Here is a 27,095-nt window from a genome sequence, read left to right on the forward strand (position 1 = left end):
AAAAACAAAAGATAGAAAAACGAAAGAGAAGGATCAAACAAGACACAAAACTAACAGAAAGCAAGATATAAAATGGCAATAGGGAACTCACAAGTATCAATAATTACACTAAATGTAAACGGATTAAACTCACTAATAAAAAGGCACAGAGTAGCAGAATGGATTAAAAAAGAAAATCCAACTGTATGCTGCCTAAAGGAAACTCATCTAAGTAACAAGGATAAAAACAAATTCAAAGTGAAAGGCTGGAAAACAATACTCCAAGCAAATAACATCCAAAAAAAAGCAGGTGTAGCAATACTCATATCGAATAATGCTGACTACAAGACAGGAAAAGTACTCAGAGACAAAAATGGCCATTTCATAATGGCTAAGGGGACACTGAATCAAGAAGACATAACAATTCTTAATATATATGCACCAAACCAAGGAGCACCAAAATATATAAGACAGCTACTTATTGATCTTAAAACAAAAACTGACAAAAATACAATCATACTTGGAGACCTCAATACACCGCTGACGGCTCTAGATCGGTCATCCAAACAGAGAATCAACAAAGACATTGTGGCCTTAAACAAAACACTAGAGCACCTGGATATGATAGACATCTACAGGACATTTCATCGAAAAGTGACTGAGTATACATTTTTCTCCAGTGTACATGGATCATTCTCAAGAATTGACCATATGTTGGGCCACAAAAACAACATCAGCAAATTCAGAAAAATTGAAGTTGTACCAAGCATATTTTCTGATCATAAAGCCTTGAAACTAGAATTCAACTGCAAAAAAGAGGAAAAAAATCCCACAAAAATGTGGAAACTAAACAACATACTTTTAAAAAATGAATGGGTCAAAGAAGAAATAAGTGCAGAGATCAAAAGATATATACAGACTAATGAAAATGACAATACGACATATCAGAATCTATGGGATGCAGCAAAAGCAGTGATAAGAGGGAAGTTCATATCGCTTCAGGCATATATGAACAAACAAGAGAGAGCCCAAGTGAACCACTTAACTTCTCACCTTAAGGAACTAGAAAAAGAAGAACAAAGACAACCCCAAACCAGCCGAAGAAAGGAGATAATAAAAATCAGAGCAGAAATAAATGAATTAGAGAACAGAAAAACTATAGAAAAAATTAATAGAACAAGGAGCTGGTTCTTTGAAAAGATCAACAAAATTGACAAACCCTTGGCAAGACTTACCAAGAAAAAAGAGAAAGAACTCATATAAACAAAATCCAAAATGAAAGAGGAGAAATCACAATGGACACCGTAGATATACAAAGAAATATTGTAGAATACTATGAAAAACTTTATGCCACTAAATTCAACAACCTAGAAGAAATGGATAAATTCCTAGAAAAATACAACCTTCCTAGACTGAGTCAAGAAGAAGCAGAAAGCCTAAACAGACCTATCAGTAGAGAAGAAATAGAAAAAACCATTAAAAACCTCCCCAAAAATAAAAGTCCAGGCCCTGACGGCTATACCAGCAAATTTTATCAAACATTCAAAGAAGACTTGGTTCCTATTCTACTCAAAGTCTTCCAAAAAATTGAAGAAGAAGCAATACTTCCAAACACATTTTATGAGGCCAACATAACCCTCATACCAAAACCAGGCAAGGATGGCACAAAAAAAAGAAAACTACAGACCAATATCTCTAATGAATACAGATGCTAAAATACTAAACAAAATACTAGCAAATCGAATACAACAACATATTAAAAAAATAATACATCATGATCAAGTGGGATTCATCCCAGAATCTCAAGGATGGTTCAACATACGTAAAACGGTTAATGTAATACACCATATCAACAAAACAAAGAACAAAAACCACATGATCTTATCAATAGATGCAGAAAAGGCTTTCGATAAAATACAACACAATTTTATGTTTAAGACTCTCAACAAAATGGGTATAGAAGGAAAATATCTCAACATGATAAAGGCCATATATGATAAACCATCAGCTAACATCATATTAAATGGCACTAAACTGAAGGCTTTCCCCCTTAAATCAGGAACAAGACAGGGTTGTCCACTCTCTCCACTCTTATTTAATGTGGTACTAGAGGTTCTAGCCAGAGCAATCAGACAAGACAAAGAAATAAAAGGCATCCATATCGGAAAAGAAGAAGTAAAGGTATCACTTTTTGCAGATGATATGATCCTATACATCGAAAACCCCAAAGAATCCACAAAAAGACTACTAGAAACAATAAGCCAATACAGTAAGGTCGCAGGATACAAAATTAACATACAGAAGTCAATAGCCTTTCTATATGCCAACAATGAAACAACTGAGAAGGAACTCAAAAGAATAATCCCCTTCACGATTGCAACAAAAAAAATAAAATACTTAGAAATAAACATAACAAAGAATGTAAAGGACTTATATAATGAAAACTATAAACCATTGTTAAGGGAAATCGAAAAAGATATAATGAGATGGAAGAATATACCTTGTTCTTGGCTAGGAAGAATAAATATAATCAAGATGGCTATATTACCCAAAGCAATATACAAATTTAATGCAATTCCCATCAAACTTCCAATGACATTTTTTAAAGAAATAGAGCAAAAAATCATCAGATTTATATGGAACTATAAAAAACCCCGAATAGCCAAAGCAATCCTAAAGAAAAAGAATGAAGCTGGGGGCATAACAATACCTGACTTCAAACTCTATTATAGGGCCACGACAATCAAAACAGCATGGTATTGGCAGAAAAATAGACACTCAGACCAATGGAACAGAATAGAAAGTCCAGAAATAAAACCACATATATATAGTCAAATAATTTTTGATAAAGGAGCCAACAACACACAATGGAGAAAAGAAAGCCTCTTCAATAAATGGTGCTGGGAAAACTGGAAAGCCACATGCAAAAGAATGAAACTGGACTACAGTCTCTCCCCCTGTACAAAAGTTAACTCAAAATGGATCAAAGATCTAAACATAAGACCTGAAACAATTAAGTACATAGAAGAAGACATAGGTACTCAACTCATGGACCTGGGTTTTAAAGAGCATTTTATGAATTTGACTCCACAGGCAAGAGAAGTGAAGGCAAAAATTAATGAATGGGACTACATCAGACTAAGAAGTTTTTGCTCAGCAAGAGAAACTGATAACAAAATAAACAGAAAGCCAACTAAATGGGAAATGATATTTTCAAACAACAGCTCAGATAAGGGCCTAATATCCAAAATATACAAAGAACTCATAAAACTCAACAACAAACAAACAAACAATCCAATAAAAAAATGGGAAGAGGATATGAATAGACACTTCTCCCAGGAAGAAATACAAATGGCCAACAGATATATGAAAAGATGCTCATCTTCTTTAGCTATTAGAGAAATGCAAATCAAAACGGCAATGAGATACCACCTCACACCTGTTCGATTAGCTGTTATTAGCAAGTCAGGTAATAGCAAATGTTGGAGAGGCTGTGGAGAAAAAGGAACCCTCATCCACTGTTGGTGGGAATGTAAAGTAGTACAACCATTATGGAAGAAAGTATGGTGGTTCCTCAAAAAACTGAAAATAGAACTACCTTATGACCCAGCAATCCCTCTACTGGGTATATATCCCCAAAACTCAGAAACATTGATACGTAAAGACACATGCAGCCCCATGTTTATTGCAGCATTGTTCACAGTGGCCAGGACATGGAAACAACCAAAAAGCCCATCAATAGATGACTGGATAAAGAAGATGTGGCACATATACACTATGGAATACTACTCAGCCATAAGAAATGATGACATCGGAACATTTACAGCAAAATGGTGGGATCTTGATAACATGATACGAAGCGAAATAAGTAAATTAGAAAAAAACAGGAACTGTATTATTCCATACGTAGGTGGGACATAATAGTGAAACTAAGAGACATTGATAAGAGTGTGGTGGTTACGGGGGGGAGGGGGAATGGGAGAGGGAAAGGGGGAGGGGGAGGGGCACAGAGAGAACAAGATAGAGGGTGACAGAGGACAATCTGACTTTGGGTGGTGGGTATGCAACATAATTGAACGACAAGATAACCTGGACTTGTTATCTTTGAATATATGTATCCTGATTTATTGATGTCACCCCATTAAAAAAATAAAATTATAAAAAAAAAAAAAAAAAAAAAAGAATAGTGAAAATACTTAGAATGACTGATTATTTCTTCTGTTGTTGGGAGATAATTTCACAATTAAGCATAATTTACATTGTTGCTTTGAGATACGTAATATATGAGTGAGGTATCTTTTCATTTCTAATTTTTTTATTCAGTAAAAGAGCAGAAATTTATTTTATTCAATTTCTTTATAGCAGGGGTCGGGAACCTATGGCTTGCGAGCCAGATGTGGCTCTTTTGATGGCTGCATCTGGCTCACAGATAAATCTTTAATAAAAAAATAATAATGTTAAAAATATAAAACATTCTCATGTATTACAATCCATTCATTTCCTACCGCTCATGTTCATGGTTGCGGTGGCTGGAGCCAATCACAGCTGTCCTCTGGGACAACACTAAATTTTTATTGGATAATGTGTAACATATACGAGTCATTGTATGGCTCTCACAGAATTACATTTTCAAATATGTGGCGTTCATGGCTCTCTCAGCCAAAAAGGTTCCCGACCCCTGCTTTATAGCATCTTGGCTTATTATTTTCTTTTACTTGGGACAATTACTGTGTTGTATTATAACAGAAGTCTTACTAATTTTATTTATGCATTCAAGGAATAAACTTTATTGAATAATGGTGAAAGTCTTTGAATTCTGTTTGGAAGTATTTTAGAATTGTGCTTCTCTGTTTATAAGTCAGATTAGTAGAAGTTTTCCACACTAAAGTTTGTGCTATCAGTTTAAATTTCTGACATTGTATCTACTATTAGCAGTGTGGATTTCTAAGTCATTCACTGTATTTTGGATTTCCTTGCATTATTTTCTTAATCAACTCCCTCTCCTTCTACCCATCATTGCTTCCGTCTTAGCCTGTTCTCTTTCTACGGCTTTTAGTTCTTGCTTCCGTAGAGGCTGTGACTTTTCTAAATCATAGCCATGCAAACAACATTTAATTGTGTTTATTTTCTTCTTATATCTGTATTAAATGATGTATTTTTCTAAACTTCAAGTTGATTTTGCAGTTCTTGAGTTTACTCAATATTTTCATTTCCTCCTGGAGTGAGGATATACTATCTTGACCTTCATTGTCCAATAGTGTAGCCTCTAACTGGAGGTGGCTATTTAAATATAAACAAATTACAATTAAGCAAGATTATAAATTCAGTTCCTCAGTTGCAATAAGTTCATTTAAAGTGTTCAGTAGCTGCATGTGCCTGGTGGCTATGGAACAGAGCAGATAACATGTCACTTGTCACAGAAAATTCTATTGGACAGCGTGGATCTAAACTGTCTGTTTTCAAATAGATACCATGTGTGGCTTGTTTTTAACACTTATCAGTGACTACTTGGATGGGTTATTAGTTTGTTTTAATAATAATAATAGTTTATAACCATGTATTCTAAATTGTTCATTGCAATCACTGTGACTAGACATATCTCTTCATTCATGATGAGGGAAAAAAGGAGGAAATAGACTTCTACCTGACTTCTTTGAAAAATTTCTGCTCAAAAAGGTAGAATATAAGGTATAAATGAAGTTCAAGAATTCACTGGGAGAAACAGCCCTACATCTTATTTTGTTATGTGCACCCAACCATAGGTAAATAAGACACTGAAAATGGAGATGAGAAATGAGGACTGAAAGGAAAACCAAACTGGCCGGAAACAAATATAGAGAACTGTGTACAATAAAGAAACAGTGTAATGTCAACATAAGAAATGCCCAAACCTGTGGAGGTTGTTTTATGAGTTTGCTTGAACCAAAACTGAAAATTGCCAGGAACAAAAATCTTAACAGATTGAGAAAATGCTCCTGAGAATGACAGTTTTGAAGCTCGTTTTATGCATTAGAATCAAAGGAGATATAAGAAGGATTCCATGAAATCCTTTGGTGGTAGATTTAAGGGAGTGTGAGAAAAGAAAGAGAGATATCTCTAAAACCAGATAAACAGCAATACTGAGAGACAAATGCTTCTTTTTCATTGGCAAGTATAGCACACAGATGGTATGTGGGCAACAAATTAGCAATGTGGGGTCTACGGTCACGTACTCTGGTGCTGGTGTTTGTGCCCTGGACAACGAGATGACTCTGATATTTCAAAGGTATGTTCACCTTAGGTGCAAAATAGGCAGACTCATTTAATGTAAAGACTGACCTTTGCCAGGGAAGCTACAGGCCTAGGATGTCACAACCCCCCATGACCTGCTTTTAGTGAGGAATTTTTACACTCAGATCATCCACTGTGGTTCTGACCATGGCTCTCTGCGTTTATTGGGCCTGCCATCTGGACTCCCCTGAGCTTGTCAGGTTTAGTTTGTGGCTGCTCTTTTGTCCACAGTAACAAGGCAAAGAAATGCAATGCCAGGATTCATTCTTCATTAGGAGTAGAAAGGAAGCGAAACAACATTACATAGAACCAAATAGTGATGTGGAAGAAAAACTCGAGACATTCCCACCAAATCCAGAAGGAAATAAGATGAGATACAAATGAAAAAAAGAATAGAACAGATGAAGACCAGAAAACGAGGAGCCAACAGATGCATACGTAACTTCTTTTCCCAGAAATACCATTCAAACATATTAATAAGTATTTCTTAAGTTGGAAAATATTTAGGTATTCAAGTTAAAAATATTAACTCAATAACAGATGAGGCTTGGTGAAAATTTTAGAATTTGAAGGTGAGGTAAGTATTATAACTGTAGCTGATGGTGTCTTGTTTGTAGTGAATGTTTCCTAACAAAGAAAAACAAATGTGGAAAACAAGTTGAAACACTGATATAATTTACTGGTTTTCTGCTCCCTGCAGGAGAGTGGCTCTGATATACTCACTATAGGTAACAGTTCATGAAAGTCATATTTTTTTAAGGGATGACTTATGAGGTTCTCTGTCTTGAGTTACTATCCTCACTCAAGGTTGGCTGCGACAGTTTATCACAGCTGAGGTTGGACTGCAGTTGGAATTGTATCCGCATGTAGCTAATTAATGGCGTCCAAGGGCAAATATTGTCCCCAAGTCTGATTTGTTGTGACCTCTCTCTTTCTTTTGAGACCATTTTTCAAAATAGTTCTCTTGTGGCCTGACTTCTGTGGGGGTTGGGGGGAGTTGCAGTCTTGTGTAACGGTGATGGATCTCGGGTGTTAGAACAATGTTACACAACCCTGCATTTTTATCATTCTAATGACTATTGCTGGACAAGGGGAGCTTACTTCCCTGCCAGATATTTATACAAGCTAATCAGAGGCTTGATACAATACAGATGGTGATAACCTTTTACCATACACAGTTCATGTTGAGTTTTTCTTTGGCAGCAAAGGGTTTCCCTCATTCAGTCTCTTGGACCCAAAAGTTCTATTTCTTAAATGCCTTAAACACAGGAGACATAATGGTGTAAAATATTTCAGGAACACTAAATAGGAATCCAGTGCTAGGCTTCTGCCACATTCCACAGAAATGACCACAGATGAAAAATGTTTTTATTGAATTATGTTTTTATTTGGGTACAATGAAGCACAAAGATGGAGGGGGGGAACACATGATTTTCCATAAATTATCCACTTCTCCTGTCTTTAAAGTACATTCCGAACCCAGGTCTTGTGTAATTCTTTGCTTGGACTACTAGTCCTACTATTCTTCTTCCTATTTTACGGTTAATATATTGCCTTGCCAACAGATATAATGGTTCCTGTAAATATCGACCCATTCCCCGCAAGAACAGAAGAAAATTAGAATCACAGCTTAAAGTGTTCTTTACATATGCAGTAGTACAGCAAGAAATCTCCGCTAAACCCTAACGTGGATGTTGAGAAATGTTATTGACAATGAGCTAAGATTAATATTGCAAGATAGGATTTGTTCACATCAGGAGAACTATAAAGGCACAAAAAGAGAAATTTATCTTTTTTTTGTGCAACACTACAAAATACAGCACACGTGTATGCACACACACACACAATATTCCATACATCCCTATGGCTCACTCAAACCAACTCACCCAAGTAACTATCTGCAGTGTATCCTAGAGTTTATCAGCACCACTCATTCATTAATTAATTCATTGAATAAATATTTACGAGTACATACTCTGGGCCAGGCACTGTCAAGAATACCATACTGAAAAAAAAAATATTTACTTTTTCTCCCTCTCTCCTTTCCATCAACATTCTCACTTTTTTAGTGTCTTGTTTACAGTTAGCTGCCATGGTCTTGGAGAAGAGAAGAGTAATCAAAATGAGCAAAAGCAGAGGGGGGTGTCCATGGAGGCTGGATTATGATTCCAGAGTGGAACAGCTTGGAAAGAAAGAGTCTATCACTTAGTCTAGGGCAAGAATGGTGTAAACACATCTTGGAGTACTAGAATAAGGAGTTACCCTGTAAATACTAACATACAGTTTTAGAGACAAAATACTATTTATCTTCATGCCATTCATAACAAATTATTGGATTTTTTCCCCAGAGCTAGTACTGAATGAAAAAAAAAAATTGTGTGTGTGTGTGTGTGTGTGTGTGTGTGTGTATTTCAGTCCATTGCAATTGATAGGGCTTTTGCCTGGGGTGTGTAATAACTGAAAATGTGGGCCCTGGGCAGTTGGCTCAGTGGCGGAGCATTGGCCCTGCATGTGGATGTCCCAGGTTTGATTCCCAGTCAGGGCACACAGGAAAAGCAACCATCTGCTTCTCCACCCCTCCCCCTCTCCTTCTCTCTCTCAATCTCTCTCTTTCCCTCATGCAGACATGGCTTGGTTGGAACAAGTTGGCCCCAGGTGCTGAGGATGGCTCCATGGCCTCACCTCAGGCACTAAAATAGCTCAGTTGCTGGACAATGAAACAATCGCCCAAGATGGGCAGAGCTCTGCCCCATAGGGGGCTTGCCAGGTGGATCCCGGTTGGGGCACATGCGAGAGTCTGCCTCTGCCTCCCTGCTGCTCACTTAAAAAAATTTAAAAAAAGAAAAGAAATGTGTCTGTGTGTGTTCCTATATATGTATGTATGTGTGTGTGTGTATATATATATATATATATATAGTACTTTATACATTTCATCCATTCCAATTATTATTTTATTAATACTTATGTTACTATTTATTTGAGCAGAAAGAGCTTCTTTAGCTGGTTTCTGATTCTCTTTGGCATGCCCTTTGTAACCTTTAACAGCTCATAGTCACTAGGTTTTTGAGAAGGAGGAGCTGAAGTATTTAAATATCTCTTCTCAAATTACTGGCTTTTCAGATGTTCCCCAGAGTCATTTTTTTGTTTACTTGAATTATCTTTAAATTCAGGTTTGACAGCTTTATCTTTAGCTCACAAACACTAAAAGATTTGACAAGGATGATTGGATTTGAATCAAGACCTAATGATTATACACTTATGAAGAATGCTTTCTATAAACATGAATTTTATAATCTAAGAGAATCTGGGTCTTATAGCTGAGTCTGCCCCTTAAAATGAATTGAGACAAAGTTATTTTTTTAAATCATATCATCTCCTTTATACTTTAACAAAATGTAGAATTTAATTGTTGCTCTTCCTGACTACTTTCTCAATGTAGTGTTTCTTGAATTACTGCCTAATAAGCATTAAATGCCTTCTAAAAACTTGCTAGAAAATATACTCTGGTACTTCTTTACCTTTCTGGTCCAATTATAATGAAAAGCAACTACGTACAACCAATTGAGTTACAATGACAGAGTCACTGCTGGATTCTTCCTGCCTTGCCAGTTTGATGTTACAAAGTATCAGTGGCAATAAATAGATGCCTTTTAAAAAAGGTTGTTTTTTTTTCTTCTCTCTCTGGAAAAGGAATAGCCCATAACATGTACAAATCATAACTCACTTGTCCTAAAATAATAAAGCCCAAGGGTTGGGTTGAGTAAATCAGCATTTTCTCATGAAGATAGGACATCACCAATAACAGCTGATTTTGTGCTAATACTGGGTGGTCCCAGTAAAAAAAGATGAAGTACTGAATTAGTTCTGCAATATTGGAGGAGCAGTGGAAAAACAAATATTGAAAGCAGACTGGCCATTGTTAATTCCAGAAAAGACAGTCGCTTAAATTTTCCTATAGTTAGGTTTTTGGTGTAGGATCATGCGGTGGAGGGAGATAGAAAGACAGACAACCAGATAGATGTGGTTGTATGGAGATACAGGGAGTCAGCTTTAGTTCATGGTTTGAGAGCCTGAAAAAAAAATGTTTAATAATAGTGATAATATTAATAAACATTCATTTCATATGAATCTGCTGTTCTTCATTCGCAAGGTCTATGGCAGTGCTGCTGTTGCTGATATTATTTTTAAATTCCTCTAAGGTTTTTGTGGCTCTGTGAGACCATCACAGACTCTAGTCTGTGCCTGTTTCTTTCCACAATCAACGTTCCTGTCCTCACTCTGTGACGTGCTAATGATCATCACAGATACTGTTCTACATCAGAAAGGGGAGAACGAGCAGGTCAATGCACTACAAACTCATACCAGCTTTCTCTGTTATATTACAGCAAATTCTTCGTCATGCCAGAGAGAACGCGACGAAAGTGATCTTCCTCATCACTGATGGCTATTCCAATGGCGGAGATCCTAGGCCAGTGGCAGCCCTGCTGCGAGATTTTGGAGTGGAGATCTTCACAATTGGCATATGGCAAGGAAACATTCGAGAACTGAATGACATGGCTTCCCCTCCAAAGGAGGAGCACTGCTATCTGCTCCACAGTTTTGAAGAATTTGAGGCTTTAGCTCGCAGGGCACTACACGAAGGTAATGAAAGCCTCATGGCAGAAGATGGTGCATTTAAATGGGGGCTCCTTCTCTCTTACTGCCTGAAACCCACTGGAGGGTAATTCCCAACCCCGGGAAGTCGTTGCCGAGCATCTGTCCTTCATGCATTCTGAGATGTGTTGAACTTCATGAATAGAGATGACATTCTGACCTTGCAACAACAGTATTTGTTGTTGTTGTTGTTTAACAGCTATGATATATTTTCACTAAAATATCCATAAGCTCCCACCAGGCACCTTTAGAATCAATGGAATGAGTTTAGGTGTGTTTTGAGGCCACACACAGAGTGGGAAGCCGTGACTTAGGTCTCAATTACAAATGAAGTAAACATTCAGAGATATGCACAGTGAATCGCACCAGAATGTTTCCAGAAATACGCATGAAGACATAAGGAAAGTAAATGCTTTACACATTCCTCTAGACCTGAAAGTTTAAAGATATATTGTATAAGCTACATAAGAGCTGAAGAGCATCGCCCCAACAGGGAATTAAATCAGTAAATCCATCCATTAGAATTCTTTGTACACATTTATAAAGTTGTTTAGTTGTACGGTGTAAGACAGACGGACTTCCACGTGTGATATGGCATGTGTCTTGGTGAGATACAAGAGAAAGCGGAGATTGGGAGGAGATGATGGGAGATCTGGTCTCAGACCAAAGCCATGTGGCAAACCAGACTGGATCCTGGCAGGTACCCTTGTGAAAGACTTGCTTTGATGGGCAAATCACAGCAACACGAAGTTTTTCAATCAATTCGTGATGCTCATAATAAGCAGATTAGACATACCATAGTGCTGAGAGAAGAGTCTAGGGCAAGATTTCAGGCTAGCTATAGGTATAGCAAAAAAAATCCCACTCAGTCATGCACTAGCTGAGTGGCTTTTGGCAAACTATTTAATTTTTGCACTCCTTAAATTTCTTGTCAATAAAACATAATAAAAATAGCACCTGCTACATAGGATTATTGAAAGAATTGAATGAGTTAATGCATATAAAGGGATTTTAAATGTTACTGAGGGCCTATGATACTAAGCCCTGTCCATTATTATTACCTTAAGCAATTAATCTAGAATCTATGAGATTCAGTTTCCTCTGCTATTAAAATGGAGATGTTATAATATATAACATAGTTTTATGAGGAGGATTAAATAAAATATTTAAAATTTCACCAAGTATAGTGTCCAGCCCATGGCACTACAGTAACTGGGTTTTTCTTAATTTCTCCTAATCTTGGGGGAAAGTGATATGTTAAATGGGAAGACAGGTGACTGTATTTCTAGATGGAATTATGAAATTATCGGTGTTATTAGCTGTTTTGGAGAGGAATAATTTCCAGTCCACCATCCCCCTCCCTGTCTTGTTGGATTGGGGCCTCCCGCCTTAATATGAGTTGACCCAGAACTCATATTAAGACCGAACCTTCTTTTGATTATAATATCGCAACAGAGTTTTGGAAGGCATTCCTTTTATTATAATAATCTAATATTTAGAATATGTAATACTCTGATTGAGTTTCCATATTTGGTAAGGAAAGATCCTGTTTTACTGAAAAAAAAAAAAAAAAGATTGGATCAAAGGCAATAAGCCTCATTTCCCCAGCCCTGTGTTCTCTGAAGTCACTTTCAATTTGGATGAATCTACCCTTGTATGTCTCCATCTCCCATCATCTCCTCAAAAGAGGAGATGTCCCATTGCTCTTGGTCTCAAGACCATCCATGTTTCTGGCCATTCTAAATAGAGACAGGTTACAGAATCGGAGCCTTCCCTGTATGTAACTTGTTCACTTATCTCTCTCCCAGACCTGAGCGCCAATGCACCAATCTTCATAGCTAGAGTTCTCTTGCTCCCTGAGTTGCTCTTTTGCCAGATAAGCTTGTGGGCCAGTGTCTCAGAACTAAGTGCCTGTATTGCAGACCCTTTACCTACACCATGGTCTATTGGATAGATCTTTAATGGACTGCCTGGTTGTACTGGTCTCTTTTCCTTAGAGCTGGGGTCTTCCCTTCACTTTTCTTATCTATCATTCAGAGTCTTCAGGCATAGGGACGGATGTCCCATAATACAGGCCATCACTAGTCTCCTTTCCAGGCACTCAATGCAGTCCAGGTATCTTGCTGAAACTCACCCATTTGGGTTCCTACTAGGGGCCCATCACTATATCTGGGTCTCCCTAGCAGCATGGACCTAGCACTGGAATTTGGGCTAAGACTTTTCAACTTCTTCAACAGCAAATGGAACTTATTGTTTGCCTGATTTAGGTTATCCGTTCTGGATCAGTCATATTCCACTGTACCCTGCCTTGTAAAGTCCCTTTCTGAACTGCTCTGAGCTATTGAATTCCCAGGATGCCTCACTTCAGAGCATGGTTCAAGTAAATCAGTATTATCTCCATTTACATAAAACATGATGCTTTACTTAAAACTGAGAGAGAAACCAGATCCTGGTTCTATTATTCAACTTGTGTGGCACCAGTGAGTCTTTAACTGAATGACTATACAAGGGATGGTATTTATCGTTTGGTCAGTAGCTCACAGCAACGCCCTTATGCAACAGTCAGGACTAGAGTTTTATTTATGTATTTGGGCAAGGATTTTGGGAATACCGAAGCAGTGGAGCGCTGCTGGTGTGGAAGCCAGAGGAGTGACCTGTAGGACCGACTGCATTACTTCCTCCTGCATCTGGAGATTACTCCCTGAAGTACTTAATTTCTGTCTGACCCCGCATGGCCTCGAGAACTCACGATGAGGTCCCAGACTGAAATAACTGGCCGCAACAAATCCCCAGTCCGTGTTAGTGCGAGAAACACACATTCATCTTGGGGTGGGAGTGGAGCAGCTGGGAATTAATGAATGTGAAAAAATACTTTTTCCAGGTTGCACTTAAATTTTAGTAACTAGAGCTGTAACGTTCAACTCTTAATTCATTTTTTTTTTATTACCCTCTGTCCTGGGTAGATCTGCCCTCTGGGAGTTTTATTCAAGAGGAGATGTCCCACTGCTCCTATCTATGCGAAGCCGGCAGAGACTGCTGTGACCGAATGGCAAGCTGCAAATGTGGGACGCACACAGGTCAATTTGAGTGCGTCTGTGAGAAGGGGCATTATGGGAAAGGTCTGCAGGATGAGTGCACAGGTGAGTCTCTGGTCTGAGCCTAATTCTATCAGTTATCTGTTGCTGTGGTTATAAAACAACAACAACAACAAAAATGATCGCAAATCTCAAGGGCTTAAAACACTAAGTACTTACCTGGGCAGCTAGCTGTTTGGGTCTCAGCTTGTCGACTCGTACGTTTGCCATTAGCTGTGAGTTGGGCAGGCTGTGCGGCTCATCTTCGCTGAGTTCTCTTACATGTTTTGGGACCAGCTGGCTGGAGTTTGGTCTAAAATGGCTTTGTCTGGGGCCACTAGGCGGTCCTTTATGCGGTCTCTCAGGCGCCATCAGGCTAGCCTGGGTGTGTTCGTGTGGTGGCAGAGTTCCAAGAGGAAGAGCGGGAGCTGGCAAAGCCCCTGGAAGCCTCGGTTCAGAACTGGGTGGGGAGGGTTTGGGGGGGGGGTCTCTTCTTTGTAATTGATCAATTGCTAAATCTGTACTCTAAACACTTAGGCAGAAATATGGCTCAGTCTCTGGATGAGATTAAAGCCAGTGGGATTCTGGTCCTCAGGCCCCATTAACTTCCGGGATTGTCACACGCACACAAATGCAACATTCACTCGATGGTTTTTTAGCTCTTCACGGGTCTTCACAAAGGGACTTCAGGAAGCTCTGAAAGTGACACCACCTCAACATGAAACTCGCTTCATCGATATTTGTAATTTTATCTCCTCTAGCTTTTGTTAGCAGAGGACCCTGATAGTTTAAATATATCCTTAGAAAGGCAAGAAGAGTGACAGGATTCTTGGGTTCGGCAGCAGCAACTTTATATACAGTATACATATAACTTGTAGTTCTTCTGTGATTTGCTGTTTGGAAAAAATGCAGTCCCATGGAAATGGACAGCCAGCAGAAACATTAGGAGCAGCGGGGTTATTTTAGACTGTGCCATGTGGTCTGTCATTGCCTGTGTCATGGGAACATGGTTCTGGCGTTTGGAAGGTGGGCCTGCTCTGCAATGCAGAATCGTGGTTCTCCCTTGACTCCATGCCCGTTGTCTCTTCCTCCTCCTCCTCTTCTTCCCATAGGACATTTCCTCTGGTGTTCTTCTTTTACTCTCTTTTCATCTTGCTGCCCCTCATCTCCTTTCCCTTAATTTCTTTTCCCGTCCTGGGCTCTGATCCCAGCCGGCAGACACATCCTTCCTGGGTCCAACCATCCACGCTCACCCGGCAGAATCACTGCTTTTTTGACTCTGCTCCTTGCTTGACCCAGAGCATTTCTCATTTAAGCAGAAATAGGGTGGGGGGGGGAGGGGATTTGTCTAACTGCCTCTGAGTTGGCGAAATGCCTCCCTTTGAATCTTCCCACACTTCCCTCAGCAGCCTCGCTTGGCGCTGTCCCCAACGCCCCCTCCCATCCTAGCCCACCAAACACAGGCGCAAAAGCTCTTATTTTCTTGCTGCGTGCTGTCGTCAGCATGTCTGCCTTCCGTGTGGTCCCAGGCTGAACTGCTCCCTGCCAACAAGCCACTGCTGTAGGGCCGCCTGGCAGCCCCCACTGCCCCAGGGCACAGGAATCTTGCACCCCAGGGGAAGAGCTGCAGGAAGAGAGGGGGCGGTTCGCAAACCCACTGCCCCCAGATACCCAGGCAGCTGTGGCTATTACCAGTGGCACATTCCAGGCGGAAAGGCACAGCAGTCTGTAAACTGTATGAAGTGGGTAAGCCTGCCAGCAGAGCCTCTGACGGAGACAGGAGCACTTTTGCTGTTGCTTCTTGCCAAGGACACCAAGCACAGAAGGCTTCATTTATCCATCCCTCCTTTTAGATTCATAAGCCTCAGTTTAACCCTTTCTTACATGCAACGTCTAAACTAGATATGGTTGCATCAATATGTGTTCATATTGTCAGCTTCAGTCTCTGTATCTCAGGCATTAGGAAGAGTGGTATCAGAACTCCGAGACGTACGCTGTGACTGTACATAGTTGTAGGAGGCAGGGCTTATCCCTGGCTTCTCCAGCATGCCAGGAGCTGCGAGAAAATAAATAAATTATATCCTTTCTGGGGCATGAAAGACACTCATGACCAGGGGTCTTTTTTCTTGGAAAGGCAGAAAGAAGTATTAGCTCTAAATCATCTAGTCCCGAGAATCTGGAAGCCGTGAGCACCTTTAAAATCTACTTAGTCGACAAATGGCATTGAGCCCTTTCTCCATGCCATAGCCAGGTACTGAATCCATGCAGGGCTTCAGGGGTGAGCAGACAGACGTGGTTCCTGCCTTCTTAGAACTTACAATCTAATCGCACAAACCATTTTGTAAATGCACACTGTGATGTATGCTATTGAATAAAAATGCCCATGGTTTAAAGAAGGGACTCCGGGTACGGATAGACTAAGCTTGTACCTTCTAAGCCAGGGGTCCCCAAACTACGGCCCACAGGCCGCTTGCGGCCCCCTAAGGCCATTTATCCGGCCCCCACCACACTTCTGGAAGGGGCACCTCTTTCATTGGTGGTCAGTGAGAGGAGCACACTGACTATCTCATTAGCCAAAAGCAGGCCCATAGTTCCCATTGAAATACTGGTCAGTTTGTTGATTTAAATTTACTTGTTCTTTATTTTAAATATTGTATTTGTTCCCATTTTGTTTTTTTACTTTAAAATAAGATATGTGCCGTGTGCATAGGGATTTGTTCATAGTTTTCTTTATAGTCCGGCCCTCCAACAGTCTGAGGGACAGTGAACTGGCCCCCTGTGTAAAAAAGTTTGGGGACCCCTGATCTAAGCTAAGATCTGAAGGACGACTAGACAGACCATAGTTGTTTACTGCTGCAGGAGAGAATGTTACCTTTCATTTGGAGTAGGTGGAATTCTGAGTATTTATCCTCATTGAAGAAACAACGCCTTTTAAAAGCAAATTGTTCCTCTTGAGAGCCAAAAGAAACCTTAGAGATTATCTCCTCTAAACCCCTCATTTTACAAGAGGAAATTAAGGTTTCGGGAAAGATGAGTATTTTGCTCAAGATGGTATATCCAGCCATCAGCAGGACCTGGGAAGGATGTAGAACACTTTCCTCTAAGTCCTGTTATTTCCAAGATACCACATCACTTATTTTGCATTTTTGAAAATAGCTTCTTGTATCCATTGCTTTTCCATAGACACTGAACGGTACTCAGTGTGTAGAAACAAAGAACGATCTGGCTCAAATTCAACGTCTGCTGATGACAAACTGTGTGGTTTTGGATGATTGATTCTCAGTTCCTTTTGTAAAATGGGCTTAATAATGGTGTACCTTTATATACATATACACATGCATACACACATGTTGATGTATACTGATATTTGTGTATGTAGAAGTATATAAATATGTGTGTGCATATGCCAGAGTGGACTAAAGTAGGTTTACAGTTATTAGTGTGCAAAACAGTTTATTCTTATATCACTGACACCAGAAAAATATCTGCATTCATGCTGCCTGTTACCACTCAACCAAATAAGTAGAGACATGATTTGAATCTTTATGGGCACTTTATTCTGATGGCCGGCAATCTGAGAAAACAGGGATTCTGTACCCAAAAACCGTCTTAACACCTCATCTCAGCCAACAGATTTATAAGAGGAAGAAAGGGGTGGGTAAGAGGTTTGGAATTAGGGGGAATTTAATTAGATAAAAGTTGTAGTCCAGGGTTCTTCTAGTGTTTCTTTATCTGCTGACCAGCAAGTCTTTATCTGCGTCCTTGCCAGTGGACATTGTATTCTTGGAGCATGGGGCATAGATACCATCTTGTTTGTGCATCCTCTGGGCCTGGGGCACAAAGGTGGATTGCGTTGAGCCTTGGGAAGTCACGTAGGTCTATTCATGTATGCAGCTCCTGGAACAAAGCTTTTTACCTACATTAATTATTAAGCCTATTGATTATAACTGAAAGCTATTATTACTAGAGCAAAATTTCTGACTCTTGAGTTCCCTCTATCATTACTGCTTATTAATTATTGTATTTTTTCCATTTGAACAACTATAAACCTACTTTTGCTCACCTTGTATATACATATGTATATTTGTGTATATAAAGAGTGATATTAGATATACAGTTAGGTAATTGAGAGAATGTATACTTAGAGTGCTTAGGATAATATCTGCCACATCAAGTCTCAATTAATGGTAGCTTTTAATCATTATTGGGAAACATAAATGCAAGAAATCTGATGAATGAGCATTAAAATAGTTATCTCAAAAATGAGATACTTGAGGATAACTGACACCGTATACTTTGTAGATTTTACTCTCTAAGCTGGACTACTGGTCCTAACCTGAGAAATTGTGCTCTGGAGAGAGTAAGGGAGATGATCTATGTATGCAGGTGAATGCCATCAGGGAGATCTATGTATGCAGGTGAATGCCATCAGGAAGCCTCGTACCTACTGAAGGTGACCTGATGGGTATCCAGTGAAAATCAAGAATACTGAGAGAAGGCAGTGAGGTAATGTGCCTTTGTATGTTGAAAAAAGTAGACTATTTGCCTTCATTAGGGAAAAATCATTTGCTAAGGCAGATTATATTTGTTAATTAATTTTATAGAAGAGTGGAATACTAGAGCTAGCTATAAGGGTTTTTCTCATCACTCACTTTGGAGACTAGAAAACTCCTCCCCATGACTATTTATTTAGGCAATTTGATCAGAAACAGAATTAAGTTTTCCTAATTCTTAGTTTCGGTTCCTTTCTTTATGCTACACTGTCTCGGAAGGTACCTGGGAGACGTCAAAGAAAGCTGATAACCAGGAGGTTATTGTGACCTCTTTTTTTCCCTCATTGTTCTGGGAATTGACAACCTGGGTTGCATGAGTCCTCAAACAATGACCTACCCAAACCCTGTCCAAGGCAGTGGCTTTCTTTGAAATGGTTTGAGCATCGTCATCATCACCAGTGAGCAGCTGCTTCATGGACAAGACCCGGATGTACACAAAAATTGAAATGATTGTGGATTTGTTCCACATCCTGAACATCTTCACCTGAATGCAAGCCTGAAATTGTTTGTTAGGAATAAATAACAAGTAATACTTTCCAAAGGAGTTCAATTTTATAAGACATCAGTACATTTGAGCTGGTTTTTAATTTCCATTGGCTCAAAACCTCTTTGAGTTGGTTTCAAAATAATCAAGTACTTTTAGCTGGTGGTCTTAAAGAATGTGTGTTAATAGGTCTTACAGAAGCAAGGATCATATACTAAGTAGATAATTTAAGGTAGAATGATGCTTTATTCATGTATGTCTCAATCACTTGAATAATGGCACTGAACACAGATCCATATTTGACAGAATTTAAATAACGCTAAAAAAATCTGCTAAGAAAAGAGAATTTGAAACACAGTTCTAATACTGAGAAAGCCATCCTCTGTTTGGTCCAGTCTTAGAGAGGCATTGTTGTGAAAGAAATCCAGTTCAGCAACCAAAACAAATGTTAAAATAGTGTAAATCCTCTGTTTAATATTACTATACTAGAGTCTATAGCCAGTGCAATAGGAAAAAAATTATCAAGAAGTCTTAATCATCAAAGGTGATCTAATAAGTGGATAAATGGGAAGGTATATCAATATATTGTGCTGTGAGTGACTCAATATTGTTTATATGTCAGTTCTCCCCAAATCAATCCATAGATTCAATTAAATATTAATGAAAGCCTCAAAATAAAATAAAATAGTGTAAATCCCTCACTTGGTTTTCTCTAACCCCAAAATGGAGACAGACCACAGAAATTCTTAAACTCTTCCCTTTTTCATCATCCTCTCTCTTAGAAACCCTAACTCGTTTGCACATAACTCTCCCAATCCCCCCTTACACACACAAACACACATGTCCACAAGCACATGCAGGCACTCCTCTCAAACCTTATCTTAACCTCCTCTCTTTGCTCTTTATTTTTGAGTCTACATAACTCCTTATTGAACTAACAGTGTAGGAAGGCTGGGAAAACTTGCGTATCAATACTTTTTTGTTGTGCTTTATAAAGGCCTATGACTTTTTAAAAAAAAACTACATAACTCACTTTTATTTACTGCAAATATTTGGTATGATTCAGAAATGGTGTGGGACTTTCACACTACACTAGAAGGTTTAAAGGGTTGAGAAACTATCTCCCTAGAACTAGTCATTGAACTTCAGCTAAGGGAAGAGGACTGAAAATTGTGGTGTCTAAAGAAGAGATGTTGCTTCCATTCCTAACTCTAGTATTATTTTCTTCATCCTTCACATTTAGCATAGGTGTTTGGACAGTGATTATGATGATGATGATGATGATGATGATAATAATATTAAAATAGTGCTTACTGTATTTCAGACAGTTTTCCAAGCATTGATATATATTAACTCATTTAATGTTCACAGTGACTCTCTGAAGTATCGTTCCATTTTAGAGACAGGGAAAGTACAAGTCTGATAGGTTAAGTAACTTGTCCAGGATTTTGCAGGTAAGAGAGTTGGTTTATGAACTCAAGCTGTCTGGCTCTCCAGGCTACAGTCTAGCCATAGAGATAGATATTCAACAAATACACACAATTAAAATATAATTTCAAGTTCTGTTATGTATTAATTTGACCTTGAGGAGATGATCAATATTTGATGATTTTCAACCCACAAAATAGCAGCATCATGGTTCAAACCAATAGCAGGAAGGAAAAGAAGAAAATGAGTTAAATAAAATACAAATCTACTGAATGTTTTTCAATTGTGACTCATTCATAGAAGAAACTTAAGCTCTTTATCATGGAATAAAAAGGCTTTGCATGATTTGATCTCTCTTTACCCTTTGAGCTAAAGCTGAAACTAGTTATACTTTCCTCTAAATACCATGCTATTTCATTCCTCAGACCCTTTCTCATGCTTCTCCTGGCTCCCTTTCCCACCACACCCAACTATTGTCTTTATTCCTACTTCATCAGACTAGTCATTCTAACGGGCAGGGGCTCTCTAATTAATTCTGCATCCCAAATGCCTGCCTTCAGAGCCCATAGTAAGTACTCAGGATAAAAAGTTGGGTAAGGGATCAACTTGAATATCAGAATCTTAGATGGACAAGAACTCATAGTTGAAGTTTTAGGCCATTGCACTGTTTCCATATATGCCTTGGGAACCACGGGATCCTTAGCACAAAGGCACATGGTCAAAAGTTTTTAAGAATGTATTTAATTCATTTGAATGCAAAATATTATATTTGGTTTAACTTTGTCAACAGTAAGCCAAATGAAGTATACTGTGGATGTCCTAGATTAGTCATTTTTATTTTTATTTTAAAACTTTTTTTAGATTAGTCATTTTTAGATGGCTAGCTCATCAAGTTGGTTGATTCACCAGTGAACTCCTATTGTAAATCCAAGCAGTTGCAGCTGTTCTGAATTTCCCCTGAAGGGATTTGAGAGGCACAGACTATGGAGACAATAGGCATCTGAGGACACTGCTCTTTGCAGAGATTTACTTCCATTTCAGTGACTTGGGAATAATTAGCAGATTGAAAATTATAGCGGGATGGGGCCAAGGCTAAAGCCCTAGATCTATTATTCTTTATGAAAAGAGAATACTCTATGGAAATAGAAACACTGAATGTTCATTTAGGAATATCTTATTATATATGTAAACATATGCAGAAAAATCCCCACCCCACCCCCACCCTGCACACGCACATACATTTTCTATCTAAGTAGTCCATCGTTTCTTTGGAAAGAGAGAGAACAGAGAGCACTAGAAATTCTTGAATGGAAACCAAAACATGTGGAAATCCTGTCCTCTGAGCAGTTTAGCTCATTTTTTCCCCCTAAACATCCCCAGAGGTGACTAATAATGGATTTGTAAGGTGTAAGGAATTTGCACAATGTATTCCTATTTGCTTTTTATGAGGAAGTCTTGCTAGCATGTTGACATGGGTTCCCATCAACTTAAGACGTAGAATGGTTAACTGCTGCCTGGAGGAGGTTAGTTTGTTTGATTTTCCATTAAATAAAGTAGGTATTACTGTCCTGATACTGTATTTTCCAGTCTATCATGATTTTGGTGGGGGTTTTTTCTTAAGTGAGAAGCAGGGAGACAGAGAGACAGACTCTCACATGCGCCCCAACTGGGATCCACCTGGCAAGCCCCTAACAGACAATGCTCTGCCTATCTGGAGCCGTTGCTCCATTGCTCAGCAACTAAGCTATTTTAGTGCCTGACACAAGGCCATGAAGCCATCCTTAGTGCCTAGAACCAACTTGTTCCAACCGAGCCATGGCTGCAGAAGGGAAAGAGAGATAGAGAGAAGCAAGGGGGTGGGGGTTTGGAGAAGCAGATGGTCACTTCTCCAGTGTGCCCTGATTGGAAATCAAACCCAGGACATCCACATGCCGGGCTGACATTCTACCACTGGACCAACTGGTCAGAGCTATATCATGATTTTTGTAAAAGGGAAACATAGAATTAGCCCAGAAGTATGACACATCACCAAACTTTAAAGTCAGTATATTGTATTTTTAAGTTCAGTTATTATGTTCTTCATCTCTGTTACTTCTATTTGGTACTTTCTTGTATTTTCTTTCTCTTGTTGAAGTCCTCATTGTGTCTATCCAGTCTTTTCCCAAGTTCTGTGAACATCTTTATGACCATTATTTTGAACTCTTTATCATGTAAATTACTTATTTCCATTCCAGTGTTGAAAGAATGGCCTCCTGTAGGAGATGAACCTTTCCATTCAACCCTACCTTTGCTCTTGGTTGGTTGTCTCTCAAGCCTTTGCAATTGGCCAAGCAACCTATTTTATTTTTAATGCCATCTAAGAGTTGAGGGTGTGCCATGACCTGCCAGTGTGACAAAGAGGAGGACCTCAATCAGCACCTGGATTGAGACGGATTGGAAGCTGGACCCTCTGGTAGCAACTTTTGAAGTATGCAAATATATACATACAATCTTGTGGGACCATATATGTAAGCCCTGCTGGCCACCAGACCCAGGCAATGTGGATGTGTCCCCTGAGTGGCAGTCACAAAAATTGAAGCTTCTGACAATTGTATAAGCTCCTTTCTGGGACGTATCGGTGAGTTGCAGAAAGGCAGAGGGAGAGAGCAAAGATGATGGCCATCCACTTTTTTTACCTGAGAGCACCTCTGCAGGCCCCTAGCTGAGTGACAAAACTGAAGCCCGCCCCTCCAGGCCAGTCTCCAAGACAACACATAGCAAGCCTCTTAGACAGAAAGACTGGAGGTTGTGTTGTAGTCTGCTATCTGTGCATTGCCCTGGCGATGGTAGCTCTTCTTGTCAAGAACTCTCTCTCCAGTTGGGACCCAAGAACACACGCTCCCCTGGCCACTAGAGCCAGGTGACCAAAGCTTATCCCCTGGGTGCGAGCTGCCAAAACTGGGGTACCAGATGTGTGCCAAAGCTCCCCTCTGGGAGATACCAGCACTCTACAGTATGTCTGGGAGAAACAGCATCTAGATGATTCCTGCCAGGAAAAAGAAGAAGAAAAGCAAGATGGTACCCGCTGGCTTGAGCGAGGCAGAGAGACAGCATGAGGATCGTGCCCACCAGGCAGCAGGCCTCTAGATGTGTGATAATATTAGACGTCTGCCCCTAAGGCCCGTGCTTCAAAGTTAGCAAATGAGCCTCATTCACATAACGTCTGGGCACCTCTGGAGTGGCTGCCTCTGTGCTGAACCCTGGTGCCAGTGATAGCCCTTTAAGAGACACTTCTTAGTTAATGATAGTCATGTGGTTGTTTTGGGGGCTCATCTTTCAGGTTCAGGTCTTTTAAGCTGGGATGTCCAATGTGGGGTTCAAATCCTTTGCTCTTAGGGAGTTCTGGGTTTTAAATTCCCTCCCAGCTCTGGGACTCCATGCCAGGGATGGGGTTTATGGAAAGACTGTCCCAGGCTCTCCTACCTGTTCCACCTGAGTCTTCGCTCCTTCATCTGATGCGTAGGGATTGCTCAGACAGTTTTTAGTTTTATTCAAGGTGGTTCCATATGTAGCTGCGGATGTAGTGTGTTCTTAGGAGGAGGTGACCCAAGATCTTACTATATCACCATCTTGAACTGAAACCTGCCAAAGTCAGTATATTCTGTTCTCTAGAAATACTTATAAAAATTTACCCAATACTCTAAAACTGTCAAAATAAATATTATGTCCAAATCATGCTTATCATTGTAAAATTTTCCTTTTTCCCTTTTTCTTTACCTCATCTTCATTATAACATAAAAGAGACAAAGGGTAAACAACATCTGCTAAATCAGTAGTCTTCAAGTGATTTTGCTCATGTAACTCCTAAAAAATGTCAAAAACCCCCATGTACCGGAGTTGACTTTTAAGTAGCCATCTGAAAATTTTGGCAGGTTTTTTAAAAAAATGGCATTTCCATATACTGTATAGACATTTTCAAATAAAACCATTATATTACTTTTGAACATACCCATTGAAATCAAAATGCCATAGCAAATTTGATACCTTCAGCAGTATCCACTTGTGAACAAGCACATTTTTTTAAATTTTGCATGGTTTCTTTTCTTACATCTCTTTATTCTACTTCCATCACATAGTTCTGTTCTGATGCAATATATTATTATATCTCAAAGCCTTTTATTAATTACAGCATTCTACTTCTCTGCTACATAAATTGTTAATATAAATTGAAGCTAATTTTTAAATTTTCTGTGACTGAAATTTCTATTAGTTATTATTACAGTTAGTATTTGTATACAATTTGTCAAACGTATTATATATTTTGATACTTATTACTCATAAAAATAAGATTCCATTGGAGATTCATTTCTTAGATTATTAATTCATGTGTCTATGATTGCTATTGTTCACTATTAGAATGAGAGCATACAGCATCCATTTTATTTCTATTTTTTTATTTTTAAAGGTTTTATGCTGACAACCTTCTTCATACAAATATGTAGATGGGACTTGAAAGAGTCCTGTTAAATTGATGTCACTAAATTCTTTGAGTTCCTCCAGAGTTACATGCCAAAATGAGTTCTCTATCATCGAAAAAGTATTAAAATGATCTATTAGCTGGTGATTCCCTTAGGTCTTTTTTCAATTTTATTGGAACTGAAGGATTGGAAAACTTATGACTTGCAAAAAAGTTGTTACCCAATCATTACAATCATTCACTTTCTCAAATTTCTGGAAAGTTCTTTAAAGAGACTTTACTAGGACTTATTAAAAGGCTACACATTATTATTTTACTTGGAAGCAATTTGTTTAACTTAATCGTGTTTGGGAAAATCAAAGCATTACAGATTTTAATAAACCTTTACGATTCAACAATTTTTAATAAAATTATTTTATCTAACAATGTGCATTGATATATTGTTATCCAACTCTTGGAGAAACTGCATCTTGGAGCTTCTTAGAGTATCTGCTTATTGTACCTTAAAGCAGGGGTCCCCAAACTACGGCCCACGGGCTGCATGTGGCCCCCTGAAGCCATTTATCCGGCCCCCGACGCACTTCCAGAAGGGGCACCTCTTTCATTGGTGGTCAGTGAGAGGAGCATAGTTCCCATTGAAATACTGGTCAGTTTGTTGATTTAAATTTACTTGTTCTTTATTTTAAATATTGTATTTGTTTCCGTTTTGGTTTTGTACTTTAAAATAAGATATGTGCAGTGTGCATAGGGATTTGTTCATAGTTGTTTTTTTTATAGTCCGGCCCTCCAATGGTCTGAGGGACAGTGAACTGTCCCCCTGTATAAAAAGTTTGGGGACCCCTGCCTTAAAGAGTGATGTGGTTGGTTAGAGGTCAGGGATATTTTTTTTTCTTTTTTTTTCTAAGTAAGAGAAGGGGAAATATACAGATTTCTGCTTGCACTTCCACCATGATCCACCCAGCAACCCCTGTATGGGGCCAATGCTCTGCCCATCTGGGGCCATGCTTGCAACTGAGCTATCTTTAGCACTTCAAACAGAAGCTCCATGGAGTCATCCTCAGTGTCCAGGGCCAACATGCTTGAACCAAGGGAGCCATGGCTGCGGGAGAAGATGGGATGGTAGAGAAGCAGATGGTTGCTTCTCCTGTGTGCCCGGGCCAGAATTGAACCTGGGACATCCACATGTTGGGTTGACACTCAAACAGTGAGCCAACTGGCCAAGGCAGGGATATTTTTTTATGCCTAACCATTACTTTATAGACACCTGGATACATGCAGTGAAATATGATGAACGGTATACATGAGTATTAGGATGACTGGAGAAGATATTCCATCTATATAAATTGACCTTATTTATCAGTTTTAATAAAATTTTACAGTTCTTCATGAGGGCCTCACAATCCTCTTTCAAATTATTCTTCGCAATAGTATATATAGTTTTATCATAAATGGGATTTCATTGGATGTTTTAAATGTAATGACTCGCCGTACAAATTTATTGATTTTGAAGTATACACCCTGCCACCTTACAAATCTAGACTACTAATTCTAGTGATTTTTAATTGATTTCTTTGAATTTTCTAGATTAACAATAATATTACATGGAACTAGTAAAATAACTCTTGTTTAAAATATTAAATATTGATAGTAAAACAGAGAACTCTTGCTTTATTAATTTTTATGGTTGTGCCTTCAGTATTCCACATCTAATGAATACATGAATGAATTTTTTCATATAATTGTTCCATAATTCATGATTTATTTTCATTTATCTGCTTCCATAATTTTGACAGAATTTATAAATCTCAAGTTTTAATGGAGATTTTGTAACCACTACCACGATGGTACATATATGCTACATAATGTATTTATTAAGTAATTGCTTAAATGGTAAAAATCCATACTATCTTGGAATGCCGTCTTGCACTATTATGTGAATTAAAAAACACTACCCCACACCCTCAAGTATCAATACATGCAAACAGCTTTACATGGATGCATATGCACACACACAAATACCCTGGGTTTAGGACTAAATTTCAAATGATCCCAATAAGTAGATAACATGAAAGAGATAAATGTGTGATAAGCCACTTCCTAGTGTTAAACTCGGTCTTCCAGATGGCTTACTTTGATTCTAAGCCAGTGCTTCTCAGGGTCAGTAGACTTGTTCACCTTTCTTTCTCCAAAACAGGAAT

General features: G+C 38.9%; 1 protein-coding gene across 1 annotated transcript in view; it reads left to right on the forward strand.

The window, feature by feature from the left end:
• The window catches only part of SVEP1 (sushi, von Willebrand factor type A, EGF and pentraxin domain containing 1), a 181,410-nt gene that overhangs the window by 26,399 nt on the left and 127,916 nt on the right, over positions 1 to 27,095 (forward strand). Inside the window, exons 2-3 of the mRNA XM_066256551.1 lie at positions 10,635 to 10,890; positions 13,866 to 14,042. Of these exons, the coding sequence (XP_066112648.1) occupies positions 10,635 to 10,890; positions 13,866 to 14,042 (433 nt within the window). The remainder of the gene's footprint in view (positions 1 to 10,634; positions 10,891 to 13,865; positions 14,043 to 27,095) is intronic.

Source organism: Saccopteryx bilineata, chromosome 2 (assembly GCF_036850765.1).
Source record: "Saccopteryx bilineata isolate mSacBil1 chromosome 2, mSacBil1_pri_phased_curated, whole genome shotgun sequence".
Lineage (NCBI taxonomy): Eukaryota > Metazoa > Chordata > Mammalia > Chiroptera > Emballonuridae > Saccopteryx > Saccopteryx bilineata.